At 43.2% G+C, this 20,826-nt stretch overlaps 1 protein-coding gene and 18 non-coding genes across 20 annotated transcripts in view; 13 read left to right on the top strand and 6 right to left on the bottom strand.

Annotated features, from left to right (window-relative positions):
* Positions 1–20,826, top strand: part of LOC138020276 (sacsin-like) — a 71,658-nt gene that overhangs the window by 45,696 nt on the left and 5,136 nt on the right. For both annotated transcript variants that reach the window (XM_068867313.1, XM_068867356.1), the window contains exon 8: positions 2,842–13,922. In XM_068867313.1, the coding sequence (XP_068723414.1) occupies positions 2,842–13,922 (11,081 nt within the window). The remainder of the gene's footprint in view (positions 1–2,841; positions 13,923–20,826) is intronic.
* On the bottom strand, positions 14,136–14,207 carry Trnat-ggu (transfer RNA threonine (anticodon GGU)). The gene has a single exon. It is a non-coding gene; the product is annotated as a tRNA-Thr (tRNA).
* Trnat-ggu (transfer RNA threonine (anticodon GGU)) lies at positions 14,515–14,586 on the bottom strand. Its single transcript has one exon. It is a non-coding gene; the product is annotated as a tRNA-Thr (tRNA).
* Positions 14,894–14,965, bottom strand: Trnat-ggu (transfer RNA threonine (anticodon GGU)). The gene has a single exon. It is a non-coding gene; the product is annotated as a tRNA-Thr (tRNA).
* On the bottom strand, positions 15,271–15,342 carry Trnat-ggu (transfer RNA threonine (anticodon GGU)). The gene has a single exon. It is a non-coding gene; the product is annotated as a tRNA-Thr (tRNA).
* Trnat-ggu (transfer RNA threonine (anticodon GGU)) lies at positions 15,650–15,721 on the bottom strand. The gene has a single exon. It is a non-coding gene; the product is annotated as a tRNA-Thr (tRNA).
* On the bottom strand, positions 16,029–16,100 carry Trnat-ggu (transfer RNA threonine (anticodon GGU)). Its single transcript has one exon. It is a non-coding gene; the product is annotated as a tRNA-Thr (tRNA).
* Trnat-ggu (transfer RNA threonine (anticodon GGU)) lies at positions 16,285–16,356 on the top strand. The gene has a single exon. It is a non-coding gene; the product is annotated as a tRNA-Thr (tRNA).
* Positions 16,664–16,735, top strand: Trnat-ggu (transfer RNA threonine (anticodon GGU)). The gene has a single exon. It is a non-coding gene; the product is annotated as a tRNA-Thr (tRNA).
* Positions 17,042–17,113, top strand: Trnat-ggu (transfer RNA threonine (anticodon GGU)). The gene has a single exon. It is a non-coding gene; the product is annotated as a tRNA-Thr (tRNA).
* Trnat-ggu (transfer RNA threonine (anticodon GGU)) lies at positions 17,421–17,492 on the top strand. The gene has a single exon. It is a non-coding gene; the product is annotated as a tRNA-Thr (tRNA).
* On the top strand, positions 17,800–17,871 carry Trnat-ggu (transfer RNA threonine (anticodon GGU)). Its single transcript has one exon. It is a non-coding gene; the product is annotated as a tRNA-Thr (tRNA).
* Trnat-ggu (transfer RNA threonine (anticodon GGU)) lies at positions 18,179–18,250 on the top strand. Its single transcript has one exon. It is a non-coding gene; the product is annotated as a tRNA-Thr (tRNA).
* On the top strand, positions 18,557–18,628 carry Trnat-ggu (transfer RNA threonine (anticodon GGU)). The gene has a single exon. It is a non-coding gene; the product is annotated as a tRNA-Thr (tRNA).
* Positions 18,936–19,007, top strand: Trnat-ggu (transfer RNA threonine (anticodon GGU)). Its single transcript has one exon. It is a non-coding gene; the product is annotated as a tRNA-Thr (tRNA).
* Trnat-ggu (transfer RNA threonine (anticodon GGU)) lies at positions 19,315–19,386 on the top strand. The gene has a single exon. It is a non-coding gene; the product is annotated as a tRNA-Thr (tRNA).
* On the top strand, positions 19,694–19,765 carry Trnat-ggu (transfer RNA threonine (anticodon GGU)). The gene has a single exon. It is a non-coding gene; the product is annotated as a tRNA-Thr (tRNA).
* Trnat-ggu (transfer RNA threonine (anticodon GGU)) lies at positions 20,073–20,144 on the top strand. The gene has a single exon. It is a non-coding gene; the product is annotated as a tRNA-Thr (tRNA).
* Trnat-ggu (transfer RNA threonine (anticodon GGU)) lies at positions 20,452–20,523 on the top strand. Its single transcript has one exon. It is a non-coding gene; the product is annotated as a tRNA-Thr (tRNA).

Raw genomic sequence — 20,826 nt, 5'->3', positions numbered from 1 at the left:
CTCATCAGTGGAACAATTGCGTCTAACGCGTAAAGCAACCTCATAAGGAATCGCCCTTTTACAGTGTGCCGGGTGAGAACTGGAAAAGGGTAAATAAAGATCTATCTGTAGGCTTGGCGTAAATATCCGTAATAATGAACCCATCTTGAAGGTGTAGTGTAAGATCCAAGACATTGAGGGTATGCTCAGAATATACCAGCTCAAATTTAATAGTGGATTAAAGGGAATTGATGTACTCGGTAAACTCTAATAACTTAGGCAAACCATGTGTCCAAACATCGAAAACATCATCCCTATATCTCCACCACAACAAGGGCTTCATAGCACCTCCAAACTTAGCTTTCTCGTCAATCAATCCCATACCCAAGTCGGCATAACTACATGCGTTTTGGAAGCCCATAGCCGTACCACGTTTTTGCACAAAATTTTTCCCAGAAAATTGACAATTGGTTTAAAGACAAATTTCGATAGCCTCCACAATGCATTCGGTTGATGGAAAAATAACTGATTTAGAATCAAAAGCTTTTCTAACAGCTGAAATGCCTAAGTTGTTATCAATATTGGGAAACATCGCAACAACATCCCAAGAGACCAGCAAACACCCAGGTGGTAGAGGACCTTAACAAACGAAGGTAGAGTTTGGGCGAAAGGTTTGAGATAAAATTCAGTAAAAGCAGAAAGTCTTTCAATTGCCGTTCCGCAGCAAGATGTAATTAAGCGGAGAGGGTTGCCTTCTTTATTAGTCTTCACATTGCCAAATGCCGCCCTCGGTTTAGTTCCAAATTAGCAACTCAACTCTCCTGACTAATCTGACCTTCACTGAACCATTTCCGTCCCCAATTTTTGACCTTTTCAAAATGCTCAATAGTAGGGTCATGGTTAAGCTTATTATAATGGAGATCATTGTGAAGTTGCCCAAACATCTTATCTTGATACTCATTTAGGGAAGTAATAACAAACCTAGATCCCTTATCTTGAATTCTAAATACATTATCAATAGATTTAAGTTTACCTAAGGCTGATCTCGTCAGATTGTCTTTGGCTTTACTCAAGGTCTTAGGCTCGAGAATGTCTTTCTTCACGTTGTTTAAGGAAAGTTCAACCTCAAGAAAGCTCGATGAGAACCTTCCGGATTTACATCCCATCAATTTAACGTCTTGTGATCTCTCTGATGCAGAAAGTTCCTTTTTGACGAAGGGACCAGCGTTTTGCCCGACGCCGAAGGATGTTAACTGGCAGAAAACCATTGATGATCTCGACAAATTTGAGAGACGAATTCGTCTAGCTGTATTCCATCACGGGAGAAATCCAGATGACAGTAATCACACAGCTGATGAACTTTTTCCAACAATTTTCTCTACAAGCAATTGGGTGCCCCCAAAGTCGAGCTTTCCCGAGGTTGAACATTTCTTAAACAACGTTAAGAATAATAGCTTAATCAATTAAGACTCTAAGATTCATTTCAGTTAGCAGTTTACTGCAAATTGGTTGTTTAACCGTTGCTATACATCCTAGTCAATAAGAAATCGCTGTCGCTTTTTTTCAAAATCACTGTATTCCTTCTTTCTGGCATTTGCCTGATTATTGCAATGAATATCAAGAAAGTCTAAAACAATGGGCTAAAACAAGATAAAACAAGATAATAAGGCACGAAAAGTGACTGGATTTACAAAAAGCTACCCATTAATGCTGTAGCTTAGCACCTTCAGATGTCGTACAAAGTTCTTGCTTTTCGCAGCTATGATTCCAGCTAGGATCAAACTCCACCCCAGCCTCAACAATGCCACTTCTAGAGTTTACTCTTGTCTAACGGCTGACTATAATTATTTTACTGGTCATTGCATGAGGGGAATCTTTGGCACCTTAAGGGTCAAGCTTAGATGTTTTCTGACTTGCGCTGATTATAAGTCCAATATAAGAGATTAGTTCTGAGTCATTTCAAAGTTGTAGGCGTTCGATTTCTGCCAAGCATTGTCACAAAAGTACTGACTGTGATTGACAAATTCAAAACCGACTCACAAACTCTAAGTAAACTCAGGCTATACATAAAGAGGACGCATCGATTCTATGTAACTCTGAGTTTCGCGCCTAAGCGCTCGTCAGACAGAACTTTATTCAATTAAGAACATACCTTTCTATATACAAATTAGCTAAGTAGCTAATTAATTCACTAGTGTGATCTGATCTACGTGTGAAATAAAGATGCTATAGAGCTATTGTTGGCGGCTTGTGAAATTTGCTAAGTAAAATTTATTCTCGTGGCGGCATTTAGAAATGAGTTCTGTTCTTTTGTTTAATAAAGACGGCTTCTTGGCTCTAATTAAGTAACGTTTTTCTGCGAGGCACAAGTGGCACCGTTTGCTTTTGTTGCTGTAGGCCGGAGCGGTCGCTAAAATACTCGAGTTAATTGTAATATGTTTTGATAGTTCCGTGCTGTTTGAATAGTTTCTGTTCCGAAAGAAAGTTTGTGCTGCGTGTAACGTTGCTTAAAAGTTCCTTCTGTTAGTCCAGTGTAGTTCTTTCCGGTTGTGTCACGCCGATGTAATAATAGAAAGTGGCCCAACCGGAAAGAACTACATTGGACTAACAGAAGGAACTAAACAACGTTCCACGCAGCACAAACATGTGTCATTTATTGTTGCACGTTTGACTCTTTCAGTTACATGCAATCAATAGGAAGATAAAGAAAACAGCTGCCTCTTAAATTCGTGTCACCTTTTGTAGTTTCGGTAGACTTCAGCTTGTGGATTATTTCGAATGCTATGTTTGTGTTAAAAACTTAACCACGCAAAGGAGTTTTCAAACTACAAGACCACGACTCATTTCCCACTTTTTTTACAGGTTGCACTCAGTTAACACTGCTTGCCAAAGACCATGTACCTGATCTGCTACGAGAAATGTTGACGGGAGCCAGGTCAAACAGTGATGAGCTACAGTGGTCTCCAACAAAAGATTGGCTGAGGTGCATATGGGAGTACTTAAGCAAACATTTTAAGACGTCAGAAGACCTCTCCAAGATGAATAATCTCCCTTTGGTTCCCCTTGAGCTCTCAAAAGTCACCCTCACAAAACTAAAAAATCCATCAAAAATTGTCGTACAAGAGTTGGACAAGGAATGCTTGGAGAAAAATGTGAAGGACGTTTTGGAGAGGCTCGGGGTGATTGTCTTGAAAGCCTTGCCTGACTTTTTGAGAAACCACCCTAGTGTCGTAGGCACGTATGTCCACCGGCCGTCTGTCCACGGTGTTTTGAAGGCCATGGCAGTTTCCGCCTCTGAGATGGGTGAGGGAATGCACTCAGCAATATTGCTGGACAAGAAAGTTACAGATGACGAGAAACGTTCACTGAGAAAATTGCTTTCGGAGAGTTCGTCACTGAATTCAGAAGAAAAACGTACTCTAAACTTTCTCCCATTATTCGAGACTGTTGGAGGGTCACAATTTTTTGTATCAAAGAAAGACATCTGGGGGGCAGCACCAGAAGATGCATACGTTTTTCCAGTGGCTCCCCTTGAAGAAAAAAAATTCGTTGACACGAGAGGTGAAGATTCGAGAAGGTTAGCTCGCTTGCTAAACATACAAACTCTGGCAACCACTGATTTTCTGGTGGAAGGGATCTTTCCTTGCGTTCACAACAGAACGTATAGCGATGATGAAATTGACAAACTTATGGATGTTGTGATTAAGAGATACGATAATCATGCTGGTAACCGAACAAGATTTGAAGAGGAAATGAGAACATTGCGTTTTGTTCCAACGAAGAATGGTCGTGTCAGCCCTAGAGACATCTTTGATCCAAGAAATGACCTGCTTTGTAGATTTTTTGCAGACGAGGATGTCTTTCCAGTAGGAGATCAGTACAATGACCCGTCAGTCCTTGCAATTCTCAAGAAACTTGGTATGAAAAGTGAGGCTGACATAACCACTGAAGATCTCTACCACAGTGCTCGAAAGATTTCGGAAATCCCAGTCATATTATTAGCAGAATCAAAGGCAGAAGCAGTCATAGCATACTTGGAAAGTAACCCGTCAAAGCTTGAAGAACCTGTAAATGAAAAACCTTTAGGAGAACTGCTCCAAGAAAGTTCTTGGGTACGTAGAGTTGAACAAAAACCCGACAAATTTCCAAAGGGGCTTCCTTTTTGCGGAGAAGCTAAAGAAAATGGCCCGATCTTCTTCAAGCCGTCAGGAGTTTACAGTCACGAAAACGTTAACCTCATCGGATCGGTGAAGCCGATTGTCAAAATTAAAACCTCCAGCAAGTTGGCCAAATACTTTGGTTGGGACAAAAAGCCCCAAATTTTGGACGTCGTAAGGCATTTAAACCTTTTGGTCAACTTTTACACCCAGGATGAAAAGCCACTGTACATGCTGCAGGTCCAAGATGTTTACAATTATTTTCTTTCCCATGCGGAAGAGGCTGATTTCAGGTGCGCCCTGGAAGAAATCCGTAATTCAAGATGGATTTGGAATGGAGACGGCTTTTCATTTCCCTCTGTTATGCTTTCTAAGAAGCCTTCCCTTGACCTCTCGCCCTACGTATATTCCCTTCCCCAAGAAATGATTAAGTACAGTGATTTGTTCTCTATGTCTGGAATGCCAAAGGAATGTGATGAATTGGTTCTTCTTAGTGTACTTGAGTTGATCAAGGAGAAGTATGACCAAAGAAAGCATGACTTTGAGCCAGTGGAAGTCAAAAGAGACTTACAGTTATCTATTGCAATTCTTAATGAAGTGAAGCCAAGTGATGGTCATCAACTGCCTCAGGAACTTCAGGACAAAGTATTAATTCCAACGTACGTAGAAGGGGATGTTTTTGTGAAGCTTGCATCTGCTGAAAACTGTGTGTATTGTGAGAGCGAATGGGACCTACTGAACAACGATGATGGAGACATACAGCATTTTTTTGTTCATCCCAATGTTCCTGGTAGCACCGCTGAACTATTTAATGTTCGCACCCTAACCAACAGCTTAATTGATCCCGATGAACTATCTGTGGGAGAGGAGTTTGGACAAGAGGAAAAACTTACAGACAGGCTTAACAGGCTGTTAGAAGAGTACACGGATGGATTTTCTGTAGCAAAAGAGCTTATTCAGAATGCAGACGACGCTGGTGCCACAGAAGTCAGATTCCTCTATGATGAAAGAAGCAACCAAGATGCCTTGACCAGTCTGATTGACACGGGAATGAAGGGATGTCAAGGTCCTGCTTTGTGGGTTTATAACGACGCCGAGTTTCGTGATGAAGATTTTGTAAACATTACAAAATTGAATGGTGGTACAAAAGAACAAGAGACTGAGAAAATAGGGAAGTTTGGGCTTGGATTTAATGCTGTCTACAACCTGACAGATGTACCTATGTTTCTCAGCAGAAACTATTTTGTGATATTTGATCCCCACTTCTCCTATCTGGGTAAATTAATCAGGAACAAAAGCAAGCCTGGAATAAAGATTGACTTGAACAAAAATACAAGGCGACTGAGAAATTACCGTGATCAATTCAAACCATTTAACAACATTTTTGGGTGTGATCTAAGTTTGGACAAAGATGACAACTCCTTTCATGGAACGTTGTTTCGATTCCCGTTAAGAACCAAAGAGCAGGCCAGACGTAGTGAAATTAAAAGGCTATATTACAGTGACGAAGAAATACGAAAGTTGTTGGAAATGTTCCTGGACAAAGCGCAATCGCTGCTACTGTTCACGCAGAACGTCATCAGTCTGAAGATATATAGCCTATCGAGGTCATCCTGCCAAACCCCACAGCCTGTGTTACTATGCCAGGTGAACAAATCAATATCGCAAGGTAGAATTCTAAGACCACTGTCTGTCCCTGTAAATCCACCGATCACGTCTCAAAAGCTGGATGCAGAGCAACAGGAGCTAATCAAACAGAGTAACATTCTTCAGGCGTGCTCTTATGTTACAAAAAGTGGAGAGAGTTGCAGATTTTTAGAGTCTTCAGTTGCGGTGGAAATCGAATGTGTTTTGGCCAGTTCTGGTCAAGAGTTCTTTAACATGAAGAATCGTCCCCTAAGAGAGTGTGAAACGTGGCTTATTGTTTCATCAATGGGAACAGGAAAGGCGATGGACCTTGCAAGAGGAGATCCCGCCCTTCTTCCATCAGCGGGAGTTGCTGTTCAACTGGTTCCAACTGCGGCAGGGACGTTCCTGCCCTCGCCTGTCGTAAAGTGGGCCGATGAAAAAAACGTTAACGGTACAATTTTCTGTTACCTTCCTCTACCGATACATAGCGGTCTTCCTGTTCACATAAATGGAGCGTTTGCAGTGACTTCCAATCGACGCCATTTGCAGGAGAAACTAGAAGATGACAAGGAATGCACCGGGGTAAAATGGAACAATACGCTAATGGGAGATTCCATCTCGGCTGCCTACATTTCCCTCCTTGAAGATGTGAAATCACTTGCTCCTGACGATGATTCATATGCCTTTCATTCATTGTGGCCCAAAGCCTCTGAAGTAACTAAAGTAAACAAAGAATGCTTACCTGTTGTGAGTTCTTTCTACTACAAGCTTGCACGTGGAGCCAAGGACCTATTCTTTGATGGAAACGAATGGGTCAACTTTTCTCGGGTGGTTTTTCTTCATCCAGATCTCCGCACGGATCATAAAGTAGGAGAAGATTCATTTGTAGTTTTTGAGCAGTTTTCCAAAGCAGAAGAAGTTGTCATTGATTTACCAAGTGATGTATTTCATTCCTTCCGTGACTGTGGCCTTGAAGCGTCCTTAGTGGAAAAAACGTACGACAGAAGGCGCTTTTTTGTGGAAGTTTTTTTTCCAAATATTTCAGTTATTCGTCCAAATATGAGAGATGTTCTGGTGTTGCATTCCTTGGATCAAAATGAGAAGGATTTTGATGAACTGTTAAAAGAAAGTGCTTGCATTCCAACAACACCAGGGGGTTTCCGACTCCGGCGTCCTGGCCAGTTGGTGAATCCTAAGGGAGAGGCTGCCGCTCTATTTTGTCGTGAAGATGGTAGATTTCCATGCGGTGACGATACGTTTTTGAAATCTGCAAGACTCGAAAAGCTTGAGGAACTTGGAATGACTTCAGAAGATCTTCCGTGGGAAGATATTGCGGAGAGAGCAGAGAGTGTTCAAAGATTGAATGCAGTCGACAGTAAAGCGGCTTTGAAGCGTGTGAAAGCCATACTTAAATTCATGGAGAAGAAGTTGAAACGCCAGAATGACAAACCTCCAAAAATGGTTTTGAGGCGCCTCCTAGAAGCACCATTCCTTCCGGTCCTAGAAAAACCAGAGTCGTTCCCTCTTACCTGGAAAGCTGATCATTTGGTAAAGGAGAGAAATCCTTTGGTTCCCCCAAAGGACATTTTCCTTGTGGAGAAGAAGTACCTTGTGTGTTGCACAGAGCTGCTTGCTGACTGCAAAATCCCTCCAAACGTGAAACTGTTCTTAAAGTTGGAAGACAAAGAAGTTACAACACAGCATGTCATAAAACAACTCGAGAATGCCATATCTGTCAACATTGAGGAGCTGATCGCAAGGGGTTATGATGAAGTGCGTCATGTTTGCACTGAGGCTTATTCATTTTTTCAGAACAGAATGACAAGCTGCTCTCCTAATCCTTTTCAAGGAACAAGATTTATTCTTGTCGGGAAAAGGTTCTTTTCTGCAGACCATGTGGCTTTCGAAGTCAAGGCTGACTGCTCCCCTTACCTTAACAAACTTCCAGAGAACTTAGCTGAAGACTACTGTGAACTCTTTAAACATGCTGGTGTGCGGAAAGAGTTCGATGCAACAGACTACATTTCTAGCCTTCGTGACGTGCACAAAAAGTTCCTTGAAATGCAGCTTGATGAACTAACCTTGGAAGCGGTTATTAACATGGTACACCAACTTTCCGAGGCTCTGAGACGAAAAGGAGACCCCTCACCAGAAAATAAGTATGAATCGATTTGCCTGCCAGATTCTAGGGGAGTGATGCGTTATGCATCTGATCTATGCTTCAAAGACTGTCCATGGATGCCTGAAGATCCAGATGAACAATTTGTCCACGAGCGTATCTCTTGGCCAATCTGTACACAACTTGGAGTGAAAACGCATAGGGAGGAAGCTTTACAAAATCATGACGTCGGATTTCCATTTGGTCAGAAGGAGAAGCTCACAAATCGTTTAAAGCGCATTCTGGAAGGCTACCCAGGCAATAAAGAAATTTTAAAAGAGCTTTTGCAAAATGCTGATGACGCGCAAGCGACTGAGATTTGCTTTGTTAAAGATCCCAGATATCACCGCGATCAGACAGTATTTGCAGATAGTTGGAAACCAATGCAAGGTCCTGCACTATGTGTGTACAACAACAAGCCATTCACCAATGACGATATCAAAGGTATATGTAGCCTTGGGGAGGGTAGCAAGGGACATGATCCAAACAAGACCGGTCAGTACGGAGTCGGCTTCAATGCTGTCTATCACTTGACGGATGTGCCGTCTTTCATATCAAAAGGTGAAGAAATTGGAGATGTTTTATGCGTGTTCGATCCACACTGCAAGTACGTTCGCCATTCAACTGAGGAAAATCCTGGCAGGATGTTCAGAGACATCAATACTTTGAAGGAAAAGTTTCCAGATGTCTTCTTCTGCTACTTAGAGGACATTTTCCCTTTACAGAATGGAACATTGTTTCGTTTTCCTCTGAGGTCAGAAAAAATGGCTAAACAATCACGAATATCCCAAATTCCAGTCACTGTTGCGAAACTGGATGCAATGATGCGAGACCTAAAGAAGGAGCTCTTTGAAGTTCTCCTCTTTGTCAACAACGTGAAGAAGATAAGCATTTCTGAGATAAATGAAAAAGGAATTCTGCTAAATTGTTATTCTGTCGAGGTCATTATGTCGGAGGAGGATGAAGAAAAAAGGCAAGAATTCTCTGACTATTTAAAAGCAGAAGGTAAGAGAGTGAGGACCGAGAAAATTCTTCCACCAGACATGAAAGTCAAGAGATGTATGTACACTATGAGGTTACGAGACAACCTTGGAAATGAAGAGAATTGGTTGACTGTCCAACAAATTGGTTTTGAGAAACCTGTGGAGGAGATCATTATTCGTGCTTTTAGGGATGATCGCTTAGGAATGCTTCCTCGTGGTGGTGTCGCATGCTTCCTTGGAGGTAACAACTCAAGCTCAGTAGACGAAAGGAAAAAGAAAGCTTTCTGCTTTCTTCCACTTCCACTAGAAACTGACCTGCCCGTGCACATTAATGGTCACTTTGCGTTGGATCATGAGAGCAGGAGATATTTGTGGCGTGATGAAGAAAGCGGCTACAGGAGTGACTGGAATAAGGCCTTGCTACGTGATGTCATTGCTTCATGCTATCTCACCCTTTTAACTGAAGCTCGAGTAATTTTACAACTGCCTGTTTCAGAAGAGGATGCTCGTCCTTTTCTCAGCAAAACGTCCATCTTATCACGACTAAGCGCATATGAGAAGCTTTTTCCAACTCATCCTATTGAAGACCCGTACTGGAGGATAGTGGTTAATTCAGTTTACCAAGAAATGGATACAAAGAAATTGCGCCTTCTTCCCATGGTAAAAACTGTGAAAGCAAGACGTGTTAGCCGTGCTAAAAGATCCGCCAGAGCAGACAGAGTGCAATTAACATGGTTTCCACCGACTGGAAAAGGCATGGACCTGACATTTTTCAACAATCTCGAAATAAAAGGATGTTTTGCTGCGTTGCCGCCACAGTGCTCTGAAAAAGAAGACGATCGAAAAAAACGCGAAGACTGCAGGCGTAAAGAGAAAATAGAACTTGAAGAAACCTTTTTAGAAACTGGTGTCAACTTAGTAGCATTATCAATGGATATCTTTAACTCGTTTAAAGAAGCTGGAGTAGACACCCGCTGTGTTTCCCCTGGCGCGGTTATGGACTTGTACAAGTCTTTCAATAAGGCGGACCAGCCTTGTAAAATTGGACTTCTTCCATGTCATGTAAGCAAATCACCATTTCAAAGTAAGGAAGGGGTAATGAGGGTCCTCAAGTACTGCAAGGATGAAGAGCACTTTGTCGATAATCTTTCTTTGCTTCCATTGCTTCTTACTGATGATTTCGTTCTGAACATCTTTAGTAAGAGCGAACCTACGTGCTTGAGTCAGTATCAGGATATCTTGCCAAAATCACAATCAATGTTTGTTCACAAAGAGCTTCGCTACCAAATTTTCAACAGAGTTGACAGCAGAGCCTCGTCTGTCTTCCGACCCCTGGATGTTGAGATTTTTTCATCTCAGTTGCCTTGTAACTTGCCCCCCCGTTTTCGTAGTGAAGATCACTATGCCGAGTGGTTACCTGACGCACCAGGTGGCTCCTTACCAAATCGTGACTGGATTTACCGAGTTTGGAGATTTTTGCATGAGTTTGTCGATCATGCTATGAAGGAACCAGCTTCAAGCGAAGAAACTGTAGATTTGAATATTCCTGACCTGCTCTCACCTTTATCATCATGGGCCATTCTTCCAGCTACTGAGACAAAGCGGGTAACCCCACGAACTCCTGGGAGTGAGAACCAAGAGCAGACACTCGTTTGTCATCTCTTGGTCCCCTTGAGTATGGCAGAGTCTGTCGTTGATTTCACTGATTGTGGCGAGCCCAGCCGAACACTTGTAGAGATTTTTAGGAATTTGGGTTTACCAGAGCTTAATTGGCAGGTACTAACGCAAAAAAGCTCTGGGACAACTCTAATCAAAAGAGAATCATATGACATGGCACGAAAATTAGTCGCATCTCTGAGGACACCCCATTCCCTTATAACAGTACTGAAACAGAAGCTGAAGACCGATCCCCGTTCCCTTGATGAGACGTTAACGGAGTCAAGTTCTAAAGTTGTTCTGGCTTACTTCAGCCGCCATTTTGAATATTTGAAAGAGGCTGACAAAGAAACGTTGAGGAAGCTCCCGTTTTTTCCAACGGCTGGCGGTACTGTTTCTCGGCTTGAGGGCAATAATGTTTTCCTTTTACCCCAGATCCCCAAAAACGGAATGTGTGTTATTGAAAAAACTCTGGGCTGTTTGTTTTTGGAATCCTGCAGTAGCCTCTCAGAGCTGTATACGTTCTTAGGAGTGAAGAGTGTAACACCTATGGAAGTCTACACGCAGTTTATCCTGCAATGCTTTTCACAATTAAGCCAAAAAGGAAGATTAGCTCACCTTCAGTACCTTCGTCAATTTGTCTTGTTGGAAAATCCATTAGAGAAAGACGAAGAAAAGAGACAGAGAGAACGGCTCGTTGAGTGTTTGAAAATGGTTGCATTCATTCCAGCAGGGGAAGGCACGTTGAAAACAGCGTGCAATTTCTATGACCCTGAAAATGAAGTTTTCCATACAATGTTATCAGACGAGAAATTTCCTCCAACACCCTTCTCATCTCACGACTGGTTACCATTTTTGAAGAAGGTAGGCCTGGTGGCAGAGGTTTCTAAAGGCCTTTTCCTTGGATATGCCAAGCAAGTTGCGCACGAAGCTGAAACAGCAAGAACTGAAAAGACGAAGAAAAAGTCTGAAATTTTAGTCGGTCACCTGATCTCTCGCCCTAATGTGGTTAGTGAAGGCCTGTTATCGTGCGTACGTCATGTTCCCTTTGTGGCTGCAGATCCTGTTTCGACACGACTGCAAAATCTTTGTCCACCTTTTGCCGAAAAGAGAGGGGGAAATATCCCATATATCGCCTTTGAAAGAGCCGTTGTCTGCAACTTTGAAGAAATCGTCTGGACAAAAGCAAATTTGCTTCCAAGCTGGGCTGATCCGAGGAACAGGCGCTTTGAGCTTGATTGCCCTCCTCGAAAAAACCGTGAGAACTATCTTAGTGAGTTTCTCTCAGAGCTTCAAATCATTAAAAAGCCATCGGTTGATATCGTTGTCAGGCACTGTCAGACCTTTTGCTCATATCTTCAAAGCAACTACAATGAAGAAGGCTTTTTGCACCAAGAGGACTCTACAATAACAGAGGTCATGGAAAAGATTTACATATTTCTGCAAGAACATTTGCAAAAGGGCAGTCCCATAGGTCTCCAAAGTACTTCCTGTATATTGGTGGAAGAAGGAAGGAAGTTTATTCTTCCAAAGCAGGCCGTCCTTGAAATGTATGAACATCTTGAGATTAAGCCTTTTCTCTACAGAATACCTCTGGAATTTGGAAAATTTCGATCGCTGTTCGAATTCTTAGGCTGCTCCAAGAATGTTAACACGAGCCATTACGCCATGGTCTTAACGATGCTGCAGCAGAGTTGCAAGAGTGCCAGCATGCATCCAAACGAGATTCATGATTGTTCTAAGGCAGTGAAAGGCTTCTTTGACAAGTTACAGGACGATGACCAAGATGTGGCCTCTGTTTCTACCTTGTATCTTCCAGCAATGTCAGCAGCGCTTGTCTCCCCAAATGCGTCCCTTACTACAATTCCTGTTTCCTTGCATAAGGCAACTGACCTGATATTCGACGATGCTCCCACCTATGGCACACGTATCAAGAAACTGGATCGACTGATGGTGCTTGATCTCAGCCATATGGACGTTAACTGCAAATCTTTCATGATGAACCACGCAGATCTAATGATGAAACTTCCCCTTCCCTTGCGGCCCAAATTTTTATCCTTGGAGGTCAAGGAAAAAGTGAGAAATCCAGATGATAAATCTGAAGTGAAAAATCAGGACATTACGACACTGAGACAGCGGCTATCGTCTTTGCAGTTTGGCCGTGGAATCGCAAGAATCATACGACACGCAAAGTCTCAAAGAAAAGACATAGATGAAAGCGTGTTTTTGCGTATCGAGAAGCGCCTTAGAAGCATTCAACTTAACGCTGTAGAACGGCTAGAAACTTCTCTTTTTCACAACAACGTTCTGATTGAAGGGAGTGAAGCCATGGTACCGTACTTTCAAGAAACGTTTGAAGATTGTGGGGAGAACGTATGGAAGATCTACATCAATACAGAAACTGGGATGAGTAATACCATCTCCACCACATCCGTGGTAACAGATGTGATCGTGAAAATGTATGGGGAATATCTCGGAAAGAAGTCTTTCATCATCTCTGAAATGCTGCGCTGCTCTCCATCCTCAATTTGGTCACTTTTGGATACAATGAATATTCGGAAGGATGACAGCATCAGTGCACAAGAAATGGGGATCTATCCTGAACCTGGCACCTTGATTCCAGTCGAGGACCATCATCTCCTGAATAATGCTTTTGAAGAATTTGAACAAGGGGAATACGTAGGGTATCAGTTAGATGATCCAAGTCTGCAACTGAAAGAAGGTCTTCCAATCTACATCTACGCAATAGTAATCGACATGGTCTTAAGCGAAAATGCGGACTGCTTGAAAAAGCAATACAAGATAAGTATTGGTCACGACAAGGAAGCAGTAGTAAAGGCTGTAAACCTTTACAAATTTCACCGACCGCAAGAGATCTTCGACGAGCAAGAGGGACGCTTGCGAAATAAGCAGGAGGTCTTTCTGGAGATTTCAAATCTTATAAGGGATGCATGGGAATTACCGGAAGAGGAAAGACGGCTAGTCATTAAACGGCTATGTCTGCGGTGGAATCCAATAAATAATCCAGGCGACGAGGAGTTCTACCGAGAAGCTTTTCAGCACATAAAGAATGAAGTTTCTCGCCTTGGAGGTTCATACGAGGAATTGTTCGCCACTTTAGAAACGCGCGCAAGGGAACACACCAAGAACAGAGAAGTTTACAAAACACGGTTCACCCGAAATTATGGCTCCTCCTCTAAATCATGGCGGTACATCCCTCCAAGTTTTTGCGAAAGGAATCGTCAACCAGGGGAAGCCAAACGCTGGTTCCGACAAGCTGAGGCCGACCTTAAGGCTGGTGAAAATGAAATTGCCTCTGGGAGACCGTCCTACGAGTGGGTTTGCTTTAAATGCCACCAGGTAACAGAGTATAAGGATAATATACCTTGTTGGTTTGTTTTTTTTTTTGTTTGGTTTGACATTGTTTTATTTGTTTAATGTAATTGCCATTGGTTTATCATTGGACGTAGTTTAAAGTAGTTACTGTTATTTTATATATATATATATATATATATATAATTAGTAGTGTAGGATGGGAACAGAAATCGATACAACAAAGGAAATGAGTGAAAATGTGTTCAGCCGGGAATCGAACCCGGGTCTCCTGGTTACCGGTCAGATGCCTTACCACTCGGCCACTGAACCAACCCCGCCATTCAGCCGAATTGGAAGGACCTTTAAATGGCAAGCTCTGAGGAGAATCGCACATTTTCTGCAGTGAGGATCGCGTCACTATGCTCAAGTTGATCAGCGATTCACAGTAAATTTCCCCCTATATATGAAATGATTGTGTAAGTTTGAGCGGGGAAATAACAACAACTAACTGCCTCATTTACCTTTGGATCACCAACCTATTCCCTTCAGAAGGCGATTCACAGTGATTTCTGACAAGTATTAATTAGTAGTGTAGGATGGGAACAGAAATCGATACAACAAAGGAAATGAGTGAAAATGTGTTCAGCCGGGAATCGAACCCGGGTCTCCTGGTTACCGGTCAGATGCCTTACCACTCGGCCACTGAACCAACCCCGCCATTCAGCCGAATTGGAAGGACCTTTAAATGGCAAGCTCTGAGGAGAATCGCACATTTTCTGCAGTGAGGATCGCGTCACTATGCTCAAGTTGATCAGCGATTCACAGTAAATTTCCCCCTATATATGAAATGATTGTGTAAGTTTGAGCGGGGAAATAACAACAACTAACTGCCTCATTTACCTTTGGATCACCAACCTATTCCCTTCAGAAGGCGATTCACAGTGATTTCTGACAAGTATTAATTAGTAGTGTAGGATGGGAACAGAAATCGATACAACAAAGGAAATGAGTGAAAATGTGTTCAGCCGGGAATCGAACCCGGGTCTCCTGGTTACCGGTCAGATGCCTTACCACTCGGCCACTGAACCAACCCCGCCATTCAGCCGAATTGGAAGGACCTTTAAATGGCAAGCTCTGAGGAGAATCGCACATTTTCTGCAGTGAGGATCGCGTCACTATGCTCAAGTTGATCAGCGATTCACAGTAAATTTCCCCCTATATGAAATGATTGAGTAAGTTTGAGCGGGGAAATAACAACAACTAACTGCCTCATTTACCTTTGGATCACCAACCTATTCCCTTCAGAAGGCGATTCACAGTGATTTCTGACAAGTATTAATTAGTAGTGTAGGATGGGAACAGAAATCGATACAACAAAGGAAATGAGTGAAAATGTGTTCAGCCGGGAATCGAACCCGGGTCTCCTGGTTACCGGTCAGATGCCTTACCACTCGGCCACTGAACCAACCCCGCCATTCAGCCGAATTGGAAGGACCTTTAAATGGCAAGCTCTGAGGAGAATCGCACATTTTCTGCAGTGAGGATCGCGTCACTATGCTCAAGTTGATCAGCGATTCACAGTAAATTTCCCCCTATATATGAAATGATTGTGTAAGTTTGAGCGGGGAAATAACAACAACTAACTGCCTCATTTACCTTTGGATCACCAACCTATTCCCTTCAGAAGGCGATTCACAGTGATTTCTGACAAGTATTAATTAGTAGTGTAGGATGGGAACAGAAATCGATACAACAAAGGAAATGAGTGAAAATGTGTTCAGCCGGGAATCGAACCCGGGTCTCCTGGTTACCGGTCAGATGCCTTACCACTCGGCCACTGAACCAACCCCGCCATTCAGCCGAATTGGAAGGACCTTTAAATGGCAAGCTCTGAGGAGAATCGCACATTTTCTGCAGTGAGGATCGCGTCACTATGCTCAAGTTGATCAGCGATTCACAGTAAATTTCCCCCTATATATGAAATGATTGTGTAAGTTTGAGCGGGGAAATAACAACAACTAACTGCCTCATTTACCTTTGGATCACCAACCTATTCCCTTCAGAAGGCGATTCACAGTGATTTCTGACAAGTATTAATTAGTAGTGTAGGATGGGAACAGAAATCGATACAACAAAGGAAATGAGTGAAAATGTGTTCAGCCGGGAATCGAACCCGGGTCTCCTGGTTACCGGTCAGATGCCTTACCACTCGGCCACTGAACCAACCCCGCCATTCAGCCGAATTGGAAGGACCTTTAAATGGCAAGCTCTGAGGAGAATCGCACATTTTCTGCAGTGAGGATCGCGTCACTATGCTCAAGTTGATCAGCGATTCACAGTAAATTTCCCCCTATATATGAAATGATTGTGTAAGTTTGAGCGGCCAATTCGGCTGAATGGCCGGGTTGGTTCAGTGGCCGAGTGGTAAGGCATCTGACCGGTAACCAGGAGACCCGGGTTCGATTCCCGGCTGAACACATTTTCACTCATTTCCTTTGTTGTATCGATTTCTGTTCCCATCCTACACTACTAATTAATACTTGTCAGAAATCACTGTGAATCGCCTTCTGAAGGGAATAGGTTGGTGATCCAAAGGTAAATGAGGCAGTTAGTTGTTGTTATTTCCCCGCTCAAACTTACACAATCATTTCATATATAGGGGGAAATTTACTGTGAATCGCTGATCAACTTGAGCATAGTGACGCGATCCTCACTGCAGAAAATGTGCGATTCTCCTCAGAGCTTGCCATTTAAAGGTCCTTCCAATTCGGCTGAATGGCGGGGTTGGTTCAGTGGCCGAGTGGTAAGGCATCTGACCGGTAACCAGGAGACCCGGGTTCGATTCCCGGCTGAACACATTTTCACTCATTTCCTTTGTTGTATCGATTTCTGTTCCCATCCTACACTACTAATTAATACTTGTCAGAAATCACTGTGAATCGCCTTCTGAAGGGAATAGGTTGGTGATCCAAAGGTAAATGAGGCAGTTAGTTGTTGTTATTTCCCGCTCAAACTTACACAATCATTTCATATATAGGGGGAAATTTACTGTGAATCGCTGATCAACTTGAGCATAGTGACGCGATCCTCACTGCAGAAAATGTGCGATTCTCCTCAGAGCTTGCCATTTAAAGGTCCTTCCAATTCGGCTGAATGGCGGGGTTGGTTCAGTGGCCGAGTGGTAAGGCATCTGACCGGTAACCAGGAGACCCGGGTTCGATTCCCGGCTGAACACATTTTCACTCATTTCCTTTGTTGTATCGATTTCTGTTCCCATCCTACACTACTAATTAATACTTGTCAGAAATCACTGTGAATCGCCTTCTGAAGGGAATAGGTTGGTGATCCAAAGGTAAATGAGGCAGTTAGTTGTTGTTATTTCCCCGCTCAAACTTACACAATCATTTCATATATAGGGGGAAATTTACTGTGAATCGCTGATCAACTTGAGCATAGTGACGCGATCCTCACTGCAGAAAATGTGCGATTCTCCTCAGAGCTTGCCATTTAAAGGTCCTTCCAATTCGGCTGAATGGCGGGGTTGGTTCAGTGGCCGAGTGGTAAGGCATCTGACCGGTAACCAGGAGACCCGGGTTCGATTCCCGGCTGAACACATTTTCACTCATTTCCTTTGTTGTATCGATTTCTGTTCCCATCCTACACTACTAATTAATACTTGTCAGAAATCACTGTGAATCGCCTTCTGAAGGGAATAGGTTGGTGATCCAAAGGTAAATGAGGCAGTTAGTTGTTGTTATTTCCCCGCTCAAACTTACACAATCATTTCATATATAGGGGGAAATTTACTGTGAATCGCTGATCAACTTGAGCATAGTGACGCGATCCTCACTGCAGAAAATGTGCGATTCTCCTCAGAGCTTGCCATTTAAAGGTCCTTCCAATTCGGCTGAATGGCGGGGTTGGTTCAGTGGCCGAGTGGTAAGGCATCTGACCGGTAACCAGGAGACCCGGGTTCGATTCCCGGCTGAACACATTTTCACTCATTTCCTTTGTTGTATCGATTTCTGTTCCCATCCTACACTACTAATTAATACTTGTCAGAAATCACTGTGAATCGCCTTCTGAAGGGAATAGGTTGGTGATCCAAAGGTAAATGAGGCAGTTAGTTGTTGTTATTTCCCCGCTCAAACTTACACAATCATTTCATATATAGGGGGAAATTTACTGTGAATCGCTGATCAACTTGAGCATAGTGACGCGATCCTCACTGCAGAAAATGTGCGATTCTCCTCAGAGCTTGCCATTTAAAGGTCCTTCCAATTCGGCTGAATGGCGGGGTTGGTTCAGTGGCCGAGTGGTAAGGCATCTGACCGGTAACCAGGAGACCCGGGTTCGATTCCCGGCTGAACACATTTTCACTCATTTCCTTTGTTGTATCGATTTCTGTTCCCATCCTACACTACTAATTAATACTTGTCAGAAATCACTGTGAATCGCCTTCTGAAGGGAATAGGTTGGTGATCCAAAGGTAAATGAGGCAGTTAGTTGTTGTTATTTCCCCGCTCAAACTTACACAATCATTTCATATATAGGGGAAATTTACTGTGAATCGCTGATCAACTTGAGCATAGTGACGCGATCCTCACTGCAGAAAATGTGCGATTCTCCTCAGAGCTTGCCATTTAAAGGTCCTTCCAATTCGGCTGAATGGCGGGGTTGGTTCAGTGGCCGAGTGGTAAGGCATCTGACCGGTAACCAGGAGACCCGGGTTCGATTCCCGGCTGAACACATTTTCACTCATTTCCTTTGTTGTATCGATTTCTGTTCCCATCCTACACTACTAATTAATACTTGTCAGAAATCACTGTGAATCGCCTTCTGAAGGGAATAGGTTGGTGATCCAAAGGTAAATGAGGCAGTTAGTTGTTGTTATTTCCCCGCTCAAACTTACACAATCATTTCATATATAGGGGGAAATTTACTGTGAATCGCTGATCAACTTGAGCATAGTGACGCGATCCTCACTGCAGAAAATGTGCGATTCTCCTCAGAGCTTGCCATTTAAAGGTCCTTCCAATTCGGCTGAATGGCGGGGTTGGTTCAGTGGCCGAGTGGTAAGGCATCTGACCGGTAACCAGGAGACCCGGGTTCGATTCCCGGCTGAACACATTTTCACTCATTTCCTTTGTTGTATCGATTTCTGTTCCCATCCTACACTACTAATTAATACTTGTCAGAAATCACTGTGAATCGCCTTCTGAAGGGAATAGGTTGGTGATCCAAAGGTAAATGAGGCAGTTAGTTGTTGTTATTTCCCCGCTCAAACTTACACAATCATTTCATATATAGGGGGAAATTTACTGTGAATCGCTGATCAACTTGAGCATAGTGACGCGATCCTCACTGCAGAAAATGTGCGATTCTCCTCAGAGCTTGCCATTTAAAGGTCCTTCCAATTCGGCTGAATGGCGGGGTTGGTTCAGTGGCCGAGTGGTAAGGCATCTGACCGGTAACCAGGAGACCCGGGTTCGATTCCCGGCTGAACACATTTTCACTCATTTCCTTTGTTGTATCGATTTCTGTTCCCATCCTACACTACTAATTAATACTTGTCAGAAATCACTGTGAATCGCCTTCTGAAGGGAATAGGTTGGTGATCCAAAGGTAAATGAGGCAGTTAGTTGTTGTTATTTCCCCGCTCAAACTTACACAATCATTTCATATATAGGGGGAAATTTACTGTGAATCGCTGATCAACTTGAGCATAGTGACGCGATCCTCACTGCAGAAAATGTGCGATTCTCCTCAGAGCTTGCCATTTAAAGGTCCTTCCAATTCGGCTGAATGGCGGGGTTGGTTCAGTGGCCGAGTGGTAAGGCATCTGACCGGTAACCAGGAGACCCGGGTTCGATTCCCGGCTGAACACATTTTCACTCATTTCCTTTGTTGTATCGATTTCTGTTCCCATCCTACACTACTAATTAATACTTGTCAGAAATCACTGTGAATCGCCTTCTGAAGGGAATAGGTTGGTGATCCAAAGGTAAATGAGGCAGTTAGTTGTTGTTATTTCCCCGCTCAAACTTACACAATCATTTCATATATAGGGGGAAATTTACTGTGAATCGCTGATCAACTTGAGCATAGTGACGCGATCCTCACTGCAGAAAATGTGCGATTCTCCTCAGAGCTTGCCATTTAAAGGTCCTTCCAATTCGGCTGAATGGCGGGGTTGGTTCAGTGGCCGAGTGGTAAGGCATCTGACCGGTAACCAGGAGACCCGGGTTCGATTCCCGGCTGAACACATTTTCACTCATTTCCTTTGTTGTATCGATTTCTGTTCCCATCCTACACTACTAATTAATACTTGTCAGAAATCACTGTGAATCGCCTTCTGAAGGGAATAGGTTGGTGATCCAAAGGTAAATGAGGCAGTTAGTTGTTGTTATTTCCCCGCTCAAACTTACACAATCATTTCATATATAGGGGGAAATTTACTGTGAATCGCTGATCAACTTGAGCATAGTGACGCGATCCTCACTGCAGAAAATGTGCGATTCTCCTCAGAGCTTGCCATTTAAAGGTCCTTCCAATTCGGCTGAATGGCGGGGTTGGTTCAGTGGCCGAGTGGTAAGGCATCTGACCGGTAACCAGGAGACCCGGGTTCGATTCCCGGCTGAACACATTTTCACTCATTTCCTTTGTTGTATCGATTTCTGTTCCCATCCTACACTACTAATTAATACTTGTCAGAAATCACTGTGAATCGCCTTCTGAAGGGAATAGGTTGGTGATCCAAAGGTAAATGAGGCAGTTAGTTGTTGTTATTTCCCCGCTCAAACTTACACAATCATTTCATATATAGGGGGAAATTTACTGTGAATCGCTGATCAACTTGAGCATAGTGACGCGATCCTCACTGCAGAAAATGTGCGATTCTCCTCAGAGCTTGCCATTTAAAGGTCCTTCCAATTCGGCTGAATGGCGG

This window comes from Montipora capricornis, chromosome 1 (assembly GCF_036669925.1).
Source record: "Montipora capricornis isolate CH-2021 chromosome 1, ASM3666992v2, whole genome shotgun sequence".
NCBI classification, from domain to species: Eukaryota; Metazoa; Cnidaria; class Anthozoa; order Scleractinia; family Acroporidae; genus Montipora; species Montipora capricornis.
The sequence above is the reverse complement of the archived record's forward strand: the minus strand, read 5'-3'. Positions and strand labels throughout refer to the sequence as shown.